Here is a 15,051-nt window from a genome sequence, read left to right on the forward strand (position 1 = left end):
AAAAAAGACTCTCAGAACACATTCCCAACCGCATAGCAACACCCTACCAACCACATAAAATGTGTAAAAGGCATTTAGAACACCTTAACAACCTTATAGCAACCTAGCAACACCCCGGCAACCACATAACAACAATTTGTTAAAGACACTCAGAACTCCTTAACAGCTTTATAGCAACACCCTGGCAACCACATAACAACAATTACATGTCAAAGACACTCATAATACCTTAGCAACCTTATAGCAACCTCATAGCAACACCCTGGCAATCATATAACATGTAAAAAAAGACTCTCAGAACACATTCCCAACTGCATAGCAACACCCTACCAACCACATAAAAACAATGTGTAAAAGACACTAAAAAGACACTCACAACAACTTGACACCCACGTATCAACAGCAACATCCTCAGTAGCAAAACTACTCAGAACACCTTACCAACCACATAGCAAAATCCTAGCACTCACTCGCCACAGATTAGCAACCACATAACAGCAACAACGTGCTAAAATCATTTAGAACACCTTAACCACATGACAACACCCTAGCAACCACCCACAACAGTTTAGCAACAGCAGAACAAAAGCAACAAGCTGAACAAAATAGCATCTGCAGAACAGCGCCATGGAAGCCATCCACGTTTTAAAATTGTGGTGTGACTTTTGCCTCTCACATTTAATTCAGAAAATGTAATAAGCTAGTTTCACATTTCAAAATACAGTTCATCGATAAACAGCCTTGACATTTCGCTGACAAAACGAAGTCATGTCTATCACCATAGCAACATACACCCACACTAACACAAACAGGGCCTGCTTTTTAATCTATCTGATGTGTTCTTCTCCAGATGTCCAGGCTTTGCTGCTGAGGGACGTGATTGTGTTCCTACAGGAGAAAGATCAGAAATATATTTTCGCATCCTTGGTATGTTTATCATTAAACCTCTGCCTGTGACTCCCTGAACAGTGTTCATCAATAATGTTTACTTTACACTTTCTTGTTTGGATGCTGGAATCCAGTATTGTGCAATGTCTCTGGCACTCTATCAGCGCTGGTTTTCGTAGGAACATTGGCATATTAAGTTCTTTGGCGCTTTCTAATTGTGTGTCCTCGCCCCATTATTTTCTAGTCCCATCGCATCTTCTTGTTCTCCACTCTCAGGACCAGCGCTCCACTGTCATCTCCCTGCTGAAACTCATCGTGAGGGAAGTAGCCAATGAGGAGAAAGGATTGTTCCTGATAACGGCAGGCATTGAGAAGCCTGAGATGGTAGAAGTATACGCCAGCTCTAAGGAGGAGAGGAACACATGGATGCAGCTCATTCAGGAGGCCATGCAGTCAATGTGAGTCTCTGAATCTGTTTCTCATTTTATATACAGGAAGAAGGGATGCACAATATCTCAATCGATAACCGATAAGGTTTTTTTTTTTTTAGGCCAATATTGAATATTTAATTATACATCAAATTTTAGCTATTTTTACATTTAGATTAGCTTTTCTGTCATCTTATGCTCACTTAAATTTAATTATTAAAAACTAAAAATAACACTGTAAATTGTAATCTTTAGCAAATGTTTATATATATCTACATTCCTTTTTTCGGTGTTTTTATTTTTAATTTATCTTGATAAAATAGTACAAATAATAATGAAAAATAAGCTTAACATAATTGACAAAAGGTACTTTAAACATCACAATTTGTGAGAGCTGGTAGTCTTTCTTTACAGACTCTCGATTTCCTCCAGGGAGGGAGATGATGATGAAGGTGTGCCTAGTGAAAACGAAGAGGACAGAAGACTTCAAGAAATCAAAGTCAAGGAGTTGAGAGGTACTGAATTCCATTTTTCCTTTTCTGGCTTAAAATGACTTAATTTGTGTGTGTGTGTGTGTGTGTGTGTAGATATGGTTTGTTTGGGTTTAGAGAAAAAGTAAACACAGAAAATACAGTCTTAAGGCCCGTTCACACCAAGGACGATAACTATAAAGTTAACGATAAAGATATAGTTCTAAAAATCGTTCTCAATATTAAAGAATAGCAGAGTCCACACCACAACTATAACGATAAAGACAAAGAGAAACGATATCATTGGAATCACTTTCAAAACAATTTTTCTCCAGCTGATGAACGATAAAAAATTCTCACTTGTTGACATGATAGCAAGTGTGAGAATTGCTTGCATATAGTTAAATGAAATGTCATGAACATAGTTGGTGAATTTGCTCTAAATTTTTCATGTGGGTGACACTGGTTTGAAATTTGAATCCTGCTAGTGATGTGTCCTGATCCTATTCCTCCTTTCACACTACTGTTCAAAAGTGTGGGGTTGGTTAATTTTTTTTTACGTTTTTGAAAGAAGGCTCTTGCTCACTAAAGGTCTTGGCACACTGAGTCCGAAATTTTCGCATATTAAAAAATAAATGCGACCTCATGTTGTGTCAATCACGTTTACACACTGCCTCTGAAACTTTTGTCCGTCATAAAAAAAATTCAGACCAGGTTCGATTTTCTGCGTTTTCGCATCCGTAGCAAGCATTTTGATAGGAAAGGATGACAAATACGAAAAAAAAAAAAAAGATTTCGGATTTTTCGACATTTTTAAACACAATAGTGACTAGAATGACTGAAAAACCCATGAAAATTAGATGTAAAAGGTGTATAAATGCTGCTAAAATGAAGTGAATCTTAGGTTTCTCGTCATGAAATAAACATCTGTCTTTACAGATCAGCTGCATAAGAGGGATGAGCAGATCTTGACTTTACTGGAGGAGAAAGTGAAGTTGTTCAGGGACATGTGCGACTGTGGCTTACCAGACGAGACCGTCCTTCGCAACCGAATGCTCTTCAGGGCCACACCCAATGACATCACCAAAGGAGAACCAATCATGAAGGAGGCTCTGAAGGAAGGTGAGGCAACCAGTACAGTTATATAATGCTTATTATATAAGTCAGAAAAACACTGTAGGCATCTTACAAACATATGGCAGCTAGTAAACTTGATACATTGGGAATATGTTTTTATGAATATTGCAGTCTTAGAGGGCTAAGATTTAGAACATAATTTAGTTTTAAAATGACTCTATGAAGTGGAGGGTGTTAGCTACATGTTGCATCAGATCACAGTGCAGCTTGTGCGTATGGTCCCTGGCCAGTTACACAAGCTTTCCTAATCAGAATCACATTAAATATGTGAGTCACACAGTCTCAAAAAGACCTCAATACTGGCTGTGCTTGTAGCAGTTACTAGTTAAATGAATAATCAAAATAATAAAACGCAATAATAGTGTTTTCAAATATGAATGATTTATTATTTAAAGCTCAAATATTTTTTGCTGTTATAATACAAGTAAGCAATGTAATAATACTAATTGGTCAAATTAATAGAAGTAAAAATATAAGCATTTTCAGACTTTTTCATATGAAAATAACAAAAATGCAATAAATGCTGAACAAAATTGCTTTATGATTTGTAGCTATTTGTTGACATTGAAATTATTTTTGACATTAAAATACAGGTGGATGCTTAACATTGGTAGTTGTTGAGAAAACGGAGTATGGGAAAAATCACTATTTTATTATAGCAAATAATTTATTTTTGTTATTTCTAATATTATTTTATCTTTTTTATTTTAAATTAATGTGCATATACACATACGTAAGCCATTCTAGGTTTATTCCCCCAAATATTCTAAATGCTACGACTCTGTGGTGCTATCAAAGCATTGCTGTTTGTTTTGTACGTCCGACCAGACTAGCATAGCGACAGTGACACAGCCAATGGCATGAGTTTGAGGGCGGGGCTGAGTGTTTACTGACCAATAGCAGTTGGGGGAGTGTTAGCGGAAACCTGTTTGAAAACAAAATTGCTGTTAGTGACAGAAAATACATGCTTTACCGATAAAGAAGAATTCATGTATGTGCTTTAAAAAAAAACACAAACTTATTTTTTTAAAACGCCTCCAAAACCATTGAAAGTGACAAAACAACAATTAGAATTAAGTAAGTTATATTCCGGAACAACATTTTAGAGTGTACTTAGCGAGAAAGATCTTGAAAGTGCTGAGAAGATGCCTTGGCTTTGAATGTGGGAGTGATAGATAGTGCTTGTCACAGTTCATACAGCAAGTAGGAGTATTCATTAGAGGAACGTGGACATGGGCAGAATCGATAAGTAAAGCTGATCTGAATCCACAGGACAGGAACAGATAATGGATTGCTTTAATGCTGCAGGTCAAGAATGGGAAAGAGTATTGATTACCGTCTCCTCTTAGCCTTTTGTGAGCTGTTGGTGTGTGTTTGATTTTTCTATAAACATCAGTTGTTCCTTATTGGGTGAATCTAACTAATTTTAAAACAAGTGTATTTTATTTTATTTTTAAAATAGAGTTGTTTCTGTTTCTTGATTTCGGAGTGAATTATGGCCTAGACATGTTTTTTGACATTTGATCTACCATTTAGTGTTTACCTGCATTAAAGGGGTCATATGACATTGCTAAAAAAAGAATATTATTTTGTGTATTTGGTGTAATGAAATGTTCAAAAACACATTATTTTCCACATACTGTACATTATTGTTTCTCCTCTATGCCCCGCATTTCTGAAACGCGTTGATTTTTACAAAGCTCATCGTTCTGAAAAGCGAGGTGTACAGCGAGAATCAAAGTTACGCCTTCTTTCTTTGGCCTTCTTTCTTTGAGTATACATTTGGCCAGTGCTATGCAAATCTTCCCACACAGTGATGTAGACATGTGGGGGCGTGGTTAAACGAGGCGTTTTAGGAGGGCGTAGACGAGTCAACTTTTATAAAGAATATATCTTTGGGTTTGAGACTTTAGTCGTTGCAACTTTAGGGATCTTATCTATTCACGAACAGCTTGTAACACTCCAAAGAGAAAGGAAAACATGTAATCGCATCATATGACCCCTTTAATTACTATATTCCATGTTTAATTCGTGTGTGTTTGTGTGTAGTTGAAACATTACAGGTTCTGGTAAACAACAGTCTAGGAGGAGCGGTGCAGGATGGCGTATGTGCAGCGGGGCCCGTGACTTTGCCACGACGGGCGGAAACCTTCGGAGGCTTTGATAGTCACCAGATGAACATCTCAAAGAGTAAAGGTGGGTGTGTTTTCCATGTGTGTGTGAACGTGGGAGTGTGCGTGAGAGCGTTTTGTGATGCGACTCGTGTGCGTGGGTGTTTGTTCCAGGTGAGACTGATTGTGTTTGATCTCCTGCAGATGGAGACAGAGAGGAGACGGAAGACTCCGCAGAGCTCCGCAGGTCTGAGTCAGACAGCGTTCTAAAGAAGGTACAAACTGGTCAAGACAGGCAGCTTTCAGAAATTGTGTTTATCAGAAAGATCATGATTTTTTAGAGTAGGATTGCTGCATGAAAAAGACAAGAAAAAAAAGTGAAAACAACATGAGCTCAACAAAGCAATAACACATTAAGGATACTTTCTTTATATATATATATATATATTTTTTTTTACATAGATATTTTAAATTTGCACACTTTAAACAAATTAATATGCTATATATAGATAAAGTTAGTTTAAATTAGTGCAAAAGTCTAATTTCAATCGGTACATTCTGAAAAAATAAGAGGTGTTGTGATGTTAAATGATTAGGAAATATTTAAGATTCTGCATTATTTCTAGACCCCAAAACAAATAAGCAAATTAAAATTAGTGCAGATGACATAACTGTTCAGATTAATGAAAATATATATTTTTAATTATTGGACTCTTCTATGTTGAATATTATGCATATAATTAAAAATAAAACTAAATAATGAAACTTAATATATATATAATAATATATATTATATATATTAATAAATGCATGTTACATTTGCATATTTTATAAGTACATTATTAAAAAAAAGCTTTTGTTCACTCTTATTTCAAGTGCTGTTCTAAGATGTGTTCCCATTACCATCTGATTCATTACTCATCAGTGTATCACCATATGCTCAAACCATTAAGTGCTGAGCATCAGAATGTATGTCCGCTGTAGCACTCATTACCTGAAGTGAACTATAGGTTTACACACACGCTCATCGCAGAACATAACTGTATAGTAACTTGATAATAAGGACACATTAAAACTGTCCTCTGCTTTACGGCAGCAGAGTAATGCGACCTGTCATCATAGCTGCTTATTTCCGGCAGGTCCTGCAGTACCCTGTCAAAGAGCACATGGATTTCTATTTATTGATTTATGTACAGTAGCCTCTTACCCAGTGCACTGACCATGTGACTGCCTCTCTCTCCCACAGGCAAGCAACGCCAATCCCCTGCTCCTACTCAAGAGGAACAACGAGGTAAGATTTTCTGTTTAGAAACTGCTCAGGACAGGTTTGAAGATCATGCCAAAGGTGAATTGGTTTCAGTACCATGACCAGACAACCTAGCCGTATATATACTGTACTTTATGATAAGATTCCTTCCCAAGATTGTGGTTTTGTGATTAACACGTGTGCAACATGAGTTTGAGTTAGGGTTGCATTATTTTATGATCCTACCTAAATCAGTAATAATAATAAATACTGTTTCTTGCCAGAAGATTTTTATTTTAATTTTTAATTTTTATTTTTTTTAATTGATTTTCTATGTAAACTTTTTTAAAATGACACATAATTCATATGTACATTTAATTGTATAATTCATATGTACATTTAATTGTATAATTCATATGTACATATGAAAATATATATCAATTTAAATATAGTAGTATTATATGTAGTTTATATTGTATTAATAAAAACAAAGAGAACAACTGTTCTAGAATTATGTAAATGTATAATATTAGCAATATAAAATTACAAATGTACTTGTATACTATTATAAATATTTTATATATGTAATTATGTATAGATTAAATTATTTATAAAAGTTTCAAATATAAAGTGACAAAAAAGTAGACTAGCGATCTGCATCTCAGCTGATAGAGATGTGGCGATTTCATTTTCTCAATCCTTTTATCTTCCCACAGCAGGTTCTTCAGAGCGTCGCTCAGCTCCATGACCTGCTGAACACATTACAGGTGAGTCATTCTCTTTTTGTCTTATTTCTCGCTCTCTGCTGTTCAGACCAGCAGCTTTCATCTGCAGCACGACAGAAGGGCATTATTTTATGATCCTACCTAAATCAGTAATAATAATAAATACTGTTTCTTGCCAGAAGATTTTTATTTTAATTTTTAATTTTTATTTTTTTTAATTGATTTTCTATGTAAACTTTTTTAAAATGACACTCTTCCCACAGCAGGTTCTTCAGAGCGTCGCTCAGCTCCATGACCTGCTGAACACATTACAGGTGAGTCATTCTCTTTTTGTCTTATTTCTCACTCTCTGCTGTTCAGACCAGCAGCTTTCATCTGCAGCACGACAGAAGGAAATGAAATTACCAAATGCAGGGGTTTATTTTGCAGGCTTGTAATCAAGCAGAGTGCATTATGGTGTATTAAGATGCACTCTGATAGATTTGTACTACTATTAAGTGGGTGATTGTTGGCCTTTCCCGGGACAGGTTCTCTGTGGCCACCAGATGGGCCTGTTTCACCTAAATTTTGGTTTTGCACATTTTAGCAGCTTTACCTCTTTCCTGTTCGCATCGTCAATTAAAACCGCTTTCGTTGCTCACCCTCAACACAGGCTGTTATCATCCAGCAAGACACATTCATCGAGGACCAACGGCATGCCCTCAGCGAACGCCCCCTGCCCTCTTCACGCCACCCATCCGTCTCGTCCCTCAACTCCACCTCTTCCTCCTCCTCATCACGGCCAAGCTCACTAATTGAGCAGGAGAAACAGCGGAGCCTGGAGAAGCAGCGGCAAGAAGTCGCCAGCCTCCAAAAGCAGCAGGCCGCCCACGCCGAGGAGAGGAGGCGCAGGGAAAAAGAGTGGGAAGTGCGGGAGCGGGAACTGGCCCAGAGGGAATCGCAGCTGCAGACCCAAGAGGAAGGGACACAGAGAAGATGGAAAGAGCTGGAAGAGGAGAAGCAAGACCTGCAGAGTAAAAAAGAAGAGTATCAGAGAGACCTGGCACGGCTCAGAGACAGCCAGAAGAGACTGGAAAGAGAACGAGAGCAAGTACAGAGAGAGGCAGAGCAGATCAGACAAACCGAGGTGAGGATCAAGGTCAAGATCATTCACCAAAAATATTATTTATTCAGCCTCATGTTATTTCAAAGCTGCGTGACTTAATTTTTTTAAAGAATATCCTGGCCACTCTTTTTAATATAATGAAAGTAAATTAGGACTGGAGCTCCATATGACTTGTGTGCTACACTACTGTTCAAAAGTATGGAGTCAGTAAAGTTTATGCTCACTAAGAATGCATTTGAGCAAAACTATAACAAAAACGGTAATATTGTGAAATTTTATTTCAATTTAAAATAACTCTTTCCTGATATATTTTAAAATGTAATTTATTCCGGAGATGCAAAACTGAATTTTCAACATCATTACTCCAGTCTTCAGTATCACATGATCCTTCAGAAATCATTCATGATTTGATTCACAAGAAACATTTTTTTATTATTATCAATGTTGAAAATAGTTGTGCTGCTTAATATTATTTATGGAAACCATGATTTTTTTTGAAGGATTCTTTGATTAAAGGGCACCTATTAAGTCCCTTTTTACAAGATGTAATATTGCTCTTGGGGTTTCAGCTCAAAATACCCCACAGATCATTTATTATAACAGCTGGAAAATGTCATTTTTGGGGCATGTATAAAATTGGAATTGGGCTTTTTTTAACACTGTTGCCGCGGGTTGTTCTTCATGTCCGCGGGTTGAAGCGACCCCAAAAACGTGATATTTAGCCCCTGAAATGCGAATTTTACCAGGGGGGCCCTGCCAAAAAAAACATATTTTACCCCCCCCCCGAATGCGATAGAGATGTTTTGGTGTGTATCACTTTAAATGCAAATAAGCTGCATATTCCCACCATCTCCAGAAGAGGGCGTAGCGTGTACATCTCCGCTTTGCATACCTACAGCCAGGGCCACCCTTAGGGGGGTGCAACTAGTGCGGACGCACCGGGCCCCGCATTGAACGGACCGAGGAGGGCAGCATTTGTGCGGGTTTTTTTGAAAACCTGGCAACCCTGAACATGACTGAGAGCGAGAGAACCGGTGTTCAGCCATACATAAGGGAAACCAAATACACTGAAAGTGGGACAAAACAGCGCGATGTTACAGAACTCAATGTTACAGGGCACAAACTAATCTCACAAGTGCAGCGCAGATCAATTAACCCTAATACTTAACTATAATACTTAGATAACGTACTCACACAAATGCGGTTAAAACGCTAAGCACTATAATGACATGACATTCACAAAGGAGTCTGGAGTGAAATTACTTGCACTGACATAAACGTACTTTGGTAGATTTTGAGGGGCATTACCTTCAAAAATAGAAGTAATCCACTGCGTCCTCAGTGGCTCAGATGTTGCGAGAAAATGAAGACTCTTATGTTCAGTCTTGCATCCAAACACAGAGCACCGGGATTGCTTACGAGACACTGTTGATGTTACAGCTGCTTGAGGACCACATACAACCTCTGAGGGCGGAAACTATGGCAATGCAGGACTGTCAGTTAGCCCCTGTGGGCGGGGCCTAAGCAATGTGATGTCATATTGCTTAGAGAATCAAAACGGCAGGCCTAGTAAGACTAGGTGGTCTCTCAATATGGTTGTGTTCACACACTGCCAACACACATTTATGTCCAAACACCATGTAAAAGTGGATTTTGCATATTAGGTGCCCTTTAACAGAAAGCATTTATTTAAAATGGAAACCGTTTGTAACATTATAAATGTCTTTACTGCCACTCTTAATTACTTTAATGCATCCATTCTGAATAAAAATATTTGAGAAAAAAAAAAACCTCCAAACTTTTGAATGGTAGTGTATATTCCAAGTCTTCGGAGTAGCTTTTTTTGTGAGGAACAAACTTAAATTTGAGTCATTATTCACTGAAAATCCCCCCTATATGTTACTTTAGCCTGTTCATGAAAGAAAGCGATATCTGATGCATAACTGAATCATTCCTGAGTCAAAAGACTTTGAAGCTTCAAAGCTTCGGTCCTCATTCATTAAATGGAAAAGAGTGACTCACACCATCTTATAATTTGTCCTTTTGCGTTCCACGGAATAAAGTCACAAGGGTTCGGAATGAGAGTGAAGACTGAATCTTTCATCAGCGTTTTCTATATAATGTGAATGGAAATATGTTGAAGATGCATATGTATGTCATTATTCTGTGATGGTACAGTACTCTCGCACTATGTAATGTTGATAAGTTGAGAAAATCCCTAATCTTTTCCATTCCACCCCAAAATTACATAACTGTTCTGTAATTATGTGACAACAAAAGGCCTGCGCATTCGATTATGTAATTATATCCATTTTGTTTTTAACATAGCACTCGCAGTAACAACTGTGAGATTGTGTTTTTCATTTTGCTTTTTGATGTCATGTCTAAACTATTTTTAAGGTTACCAGAAACCATCGTAAGAGAATGCTTGCACATTTATTTTAATTTCTGCATCATCATCTGCAGGAGTTAAGGAAGAACCGAACCCCTTCCACCACATCTGAGGATTCCTCAAAGTTCCAGAGCACTGGTTCATTGGACCGCGACCCCTCAGAGGTGGAGCTCTCCTCGTCCCCGTCTGCCAGAGACTTCCTGTCCCGCATGGACTCCAAACGCAAAGGGAAGAACCTCAATCCATTCTCCTCCAATTCAAGCCAGAAATGCCAGAACAGCGAGGCGCAGAGCCAGGTCCCCAGCCGCCTGCTACAGCTGGCCAAACCCAAGGAGAAGAAGGACAAGAAGAAGAAGAAGGGAAAAGGGCAGCAGAGCCAGGCTGCAGGTAGTGTAGATCATAATCACATCACATCTGCTTTAATATTCAACATGAAATTCAAATAGACACCTTTCTCAGTTAATCCCTATCTAATCTGTACATGTTACTCTATTAAATGCTTGATTTCAATAAACGGTTACTTTCTCTGGTCCCAAAACTGCTTTTATGCTGATTTAGTTGGCACAAGGGTGACGAGAAATATTAAACAAAATTATTATTCAGTGCTCTGTAATACTTGATTTTAACTGGTCAATTACATAATTCTGCAAGCCAGTATTGTCATGTTATTACCACTAAACCGTAATTAATGTTTTTTTCCCCAAGCACCCATTTTTCTCTATAACTGTGATAGTTGCATGTCTCTCAATGCATTTTATTTTTTGTATGATTTTTCATTATTTTTTTCTTTCCTTTTTCTTATTTATAGATTTTAATTTTTGTATGATTAATTATTTGTTTGATTGTCTCGTTTTCTTATTTAATTTTACATAGATTTATTTTTTTGTATGAAGGTTTATTTCATTGTATAGATTTCTATAGATGTTTATATTTTTATATGAAGATTTCTTTTTTAAATGATTCTTTATTTAACCATTTTTATTTGATTTTATATAATTTTTTGTCCTTTTATATGAAGATTCTTTATAAATGTATATTTGTTTGATTTCTTTCATATTTTCATATTTATTTAATTTTACACCGATTTTAATTTTTGTACGAAGATTGATTGATTGATCCATCCATCCATCCTTTTTATTGTTTATTTAATTTTATATATATTTTATTTTTGTATGGAGATTATTTTGTGATTTATGTAGATTTTATTTGTTTTGTAGGACGGTTGTTTGTTTGGTTTTTATCTTTTTAGAGATGTTTTTATGTAGATTTAAAATTACAATTTTACATAGATTTAATTTTTTTATATGAAGATTTATTTCAATTTATATAGATGTTTATATTTTTGTATGAAGATTATTTGCTTGATTTATTCTTTTTTCTCTCATTTCATTTTATATAATTACTTTTTTTTCTTTTGTATGAAGATTCTCTATAACTGTAATTTTTTTTGTATGGAGATTTGTTTGGTTTCTTTTATATTTTCATATTTCATTTTACATAAATTAACATTTTTGTATGAAGGTTATTTATTTATTTATTCATCTATCCTTTTTATTGTTTAATTTTATATACATTTTATTGTTTGTATGGAGATTATTTTATGTAATTTATGTAGATTTCATTTTTTGTGACCGTTGTTTGTTTATATTTTTTATTTAGAGATTTAATTTTACATATATTTTATTTTTTGAAGTTTATTTATTTATTTATTTCACATGTGATGAAAGCGGTCTTCAGTGCTGACATGGCATTACTCAATTACTACAATTATTTATTTGAAACAGTCATCAATCATGCAGTATAATGCTTAAATCGTGATTTGTTATAATAACCGGCTGACTATACATTTTTGCATACATTTCAGCTTTTTACAGTCTGCTCAAATCCTGACAGATAAAATAAACTCCCAGCCTACACTGTTATTATACCACTGAATATTGTTTTTCACTTATGAAAAATGAAACATTATGTAAGTTCAGTGTGTTGTAAATGTCATTTCATGTTGTTATTGCGATTTACTTAGAAAAGCTCAAAAGTAAAATTAGTTTTTCTCTCTTTGCAGATTCTCAGAGCGCTGTGGTTCCAGGCTCTACCCCGGACGGAGAGATCTTTTTCTGCTGATTCGGCCCCCTCTTCATCTTCCACTATCCCACAATGCCTCCATGCAGGGCTGCTGGTCTCTGGTTGTGGACTTGTAAACCAGAGTAAGAAGCACATACCTGTGGTCCCGATGGGTGTCAGGCCTGGACAGGAAGTTTCCTGTGACATGATTTTCAGCGGCCAGCATACTGCACAGTGCCTTCCAGGCCTCACATACACCTATGAACACTAGCAGGGACCTGGAGCACGAGTTTGGGGAACAGATCATGTCAGATAAACCTACCGCGGGAACTTTCTCACACACAGACTTCCTGTAAAAATCAAAAAGAGATTTATAACGGCAAGTGGCATCACGCTGAGAGACAGCTGGCTTTCCAACGACAGCAAAAGTCAGTTTCTGAAGGACATTTGACTAATGAAGATACTAATAATCAAAGTGAGTGAACTCAAATTGCAGTTTGCAATGCAGTGACTAAGTTTCTACATATTTCCATCCTTTTCTTTCAACCCCGACATGTTACAATGTGCCTCACTAATACTGGACCAGACTTGGTTTAAATACAGTCCCAAGGTTTTATTTCTTTTAAAAAAGGCCGCAAAATACTTTTTATGAATAGAAGGGATGCTTTGGAAAACAATTTAGTGGGCACGACAGAAATGGAAGTGCAAAAGAGTGTAACAAATATTGTCTCTTTTTTATTTATTTTTTTTAAATTGTTTTTGTTAATCACATTTCCATCCCTAAATGACTGAAAATTCATGTTTCACTGAAAAAAAAAGTTTTGTTGTGACTCCAAAGGCTTCACAAACCCCACAGAAGTTGTTTTCTTTTCTTATAAACCTCAATGCAATTTAAATCCTTAGCACTTTATAAGCACACGTCGAGTGGGAAAAAATGGCTGGCTTTAAAACGAGACAATCGATCAGCTCCACTTAACTGGTAAACGGCCTCCTTTGTACGTGCGAGGTTTTATTTGATAATCTTTTACTGTACCATATGAATGTTATGTAAATTTGTTAAACCAAACACAAAGCTAGCTTTCATATTAAGCTACCAAAAGAGAGGGTGTTTTCAACTGCAGTATTTTTTCTTTTTAAAGATTATTAAACACAATTTGAACGAGATGAGGGATTCAACTTTATGTAGGCTAACAAATTCAAGTTGTATTAGCTACAAAGTATCGCAGTTATACGCTCAAGCCAGAAATGTCGATTTGACAGGTAAAAGTATGATGGATATAGCCTACATTGTGTTGGTGTATTAAACGCTTGGTTTGTACCCTCAAATAACTAGATTTTAGCCAGTCAAAGCCCTCGCCTGCTGGCCAGGCTAACCGTTCTGTTGAACATGAGGAAATATTTTAAAAAGAAAGGGGAAATTGTGCAGATAAAAAGTGTTAATTTAAGCTTTCTACTCTGTTTTTTTTATTTTCTTGCCATTAAACTTCTACCTAACACGCCTCTCTAATGCATTAGAGTGATGAATGTCTCATGATTCATTTATCGATCAGTTCCCTCTGCCCTCTTGGGATTTAATTTATACGTCCGAGAGATTTTTTTATTACCCGTCAGCATGTTCCCGCAGCTGCTGACGCTGACATTCTGCATGCTGGTACGTTATGGTGCTAAACTGAGAATTGAAAAGCCTTAACCAACAGAGGGCGCTGTGGCGATGTTCATCCGCTGTCATTTCCCTTGTCTCTCCTGAAGCGTAACACACTTCAGACTTTACAAAACGCTTTGTTTTGTCGGATAACTGAGTAATGCTCACGTTCTTTAAGTAGCCTTACATATTCCCCAGATCCTGCAGTGTTTGTCAGTTCTTTTTTATCGCCAAATCTTCCTTCAGGGAAACAGATATAACTCAAAATGAATTATTACTAGCACAATTAAATATGCTCGGAAGTATTCTCGCTCATTTGACTCATTTTGACTGCACTAAAGAAGAATCCAAATCGTCACGTTAATGCAAATCAAACTTATGTCTGCTTCACGCAATGGACCCTTATGTGGACACTGTATTTAAATTTCATTTTTCACAAGTTAAATTGATTGTTCTGCTGACACAACATTTAAAATACATTTCTCAAAAACCCCTGGAGTCAAAAAATAATGTTTTATTAAAGTTACACTGGGCTTTTTCCCTTCACAGCCTCGTTTTCATTCACGAAAAATTTAACATGGCGTCTACCATCTTTAGGTCTGTGGTTACTAAGAGGTACCGTAATTTCTTGTCCAATTTTGTGTAAAAAATGGGCAAAATACCACAAATTCTGTAAATATCTGTAATGTAAAAAAAGAAATTGAAAAAGTATTAATTATGGATTTTCTTTTTGTGCTTTGATTTAAAGCTTTTTATAACTAGCTTTATTTATCAGCATTCTCGGTGTTAGAGAGATGAAAAATGTACATAAAAAAAATCTTAATAAAAAAAAAACTATGTACATCA

General features: G+C 36.3%; 1 protein-coding gene across 1 annotated transcript in view; it reads left to right on the plus strand.

The window, feature by feature from the left end:
* The window catches only part of LOC107714042 (A-kinase anchor protein 13-like), a 60,236-nt gene extending 45,185 nt beyond the window's left edge, over positions 1–15,051 (plus strand). The window contains exons 23-33 of the mRNA XM_016519734.1: positions 851–927; positions 1,165–1,346; positions 1,749–1,831; positions 2,726–2,908; positions 4,973–5,119; positions 5,239–5,309; positions 6,281–6,325; positions 6,997–7,047; positions 7,658–8,131; positions 10,577–10,889; positions 12,565–15,051. Coding sequence (XP_016375220.1) covers positions 851–927; positions 1,165–1,346; positions 1,749–1,831; positions 2,726–2,908; positions 4,973–5,119; positions 5,239–5,309; positions 6,281–6,325; positions 6,997–7,047; positions 7,658–8,131; positions 10,577–10,889; positions 12,565–12,623 — 1,685 coding nt within the window. The 3' untranslated portion in view covers positions 12,624–15,051. The remainder of the gene's footprint in view (positions 1–850; positions 928–1,164; positions 1,347–1,748; positions 1,832–2,725; positions 2,909–4,972; positions 5,120–5,238; positions 5,310–6,280; positions 6,326–6,996; positions 7,048–7,657; positions 8,132–10,576; positions 10,890–12,564) is intronic.

The sequence above is a fragment of the Sinocyclocheilus rhinocerous genome, unplaced genomic scaffold (assembly GCF_001515625.1).
Source record: "Sinocyclocheilus rhinocerous isolate Xijiao unplaced genomic scaffold, SAMN03320098_v1.1 scaffold568, whole genome shotgun sequence".
Taxonomy (NCBI): Eukaryota; Metazoa; Chordata; class Actinopteri; order Cypriniformes; family Cyprinidae; genus Sinocyclocheilus; species Sinocyclocheilus rhinocerous.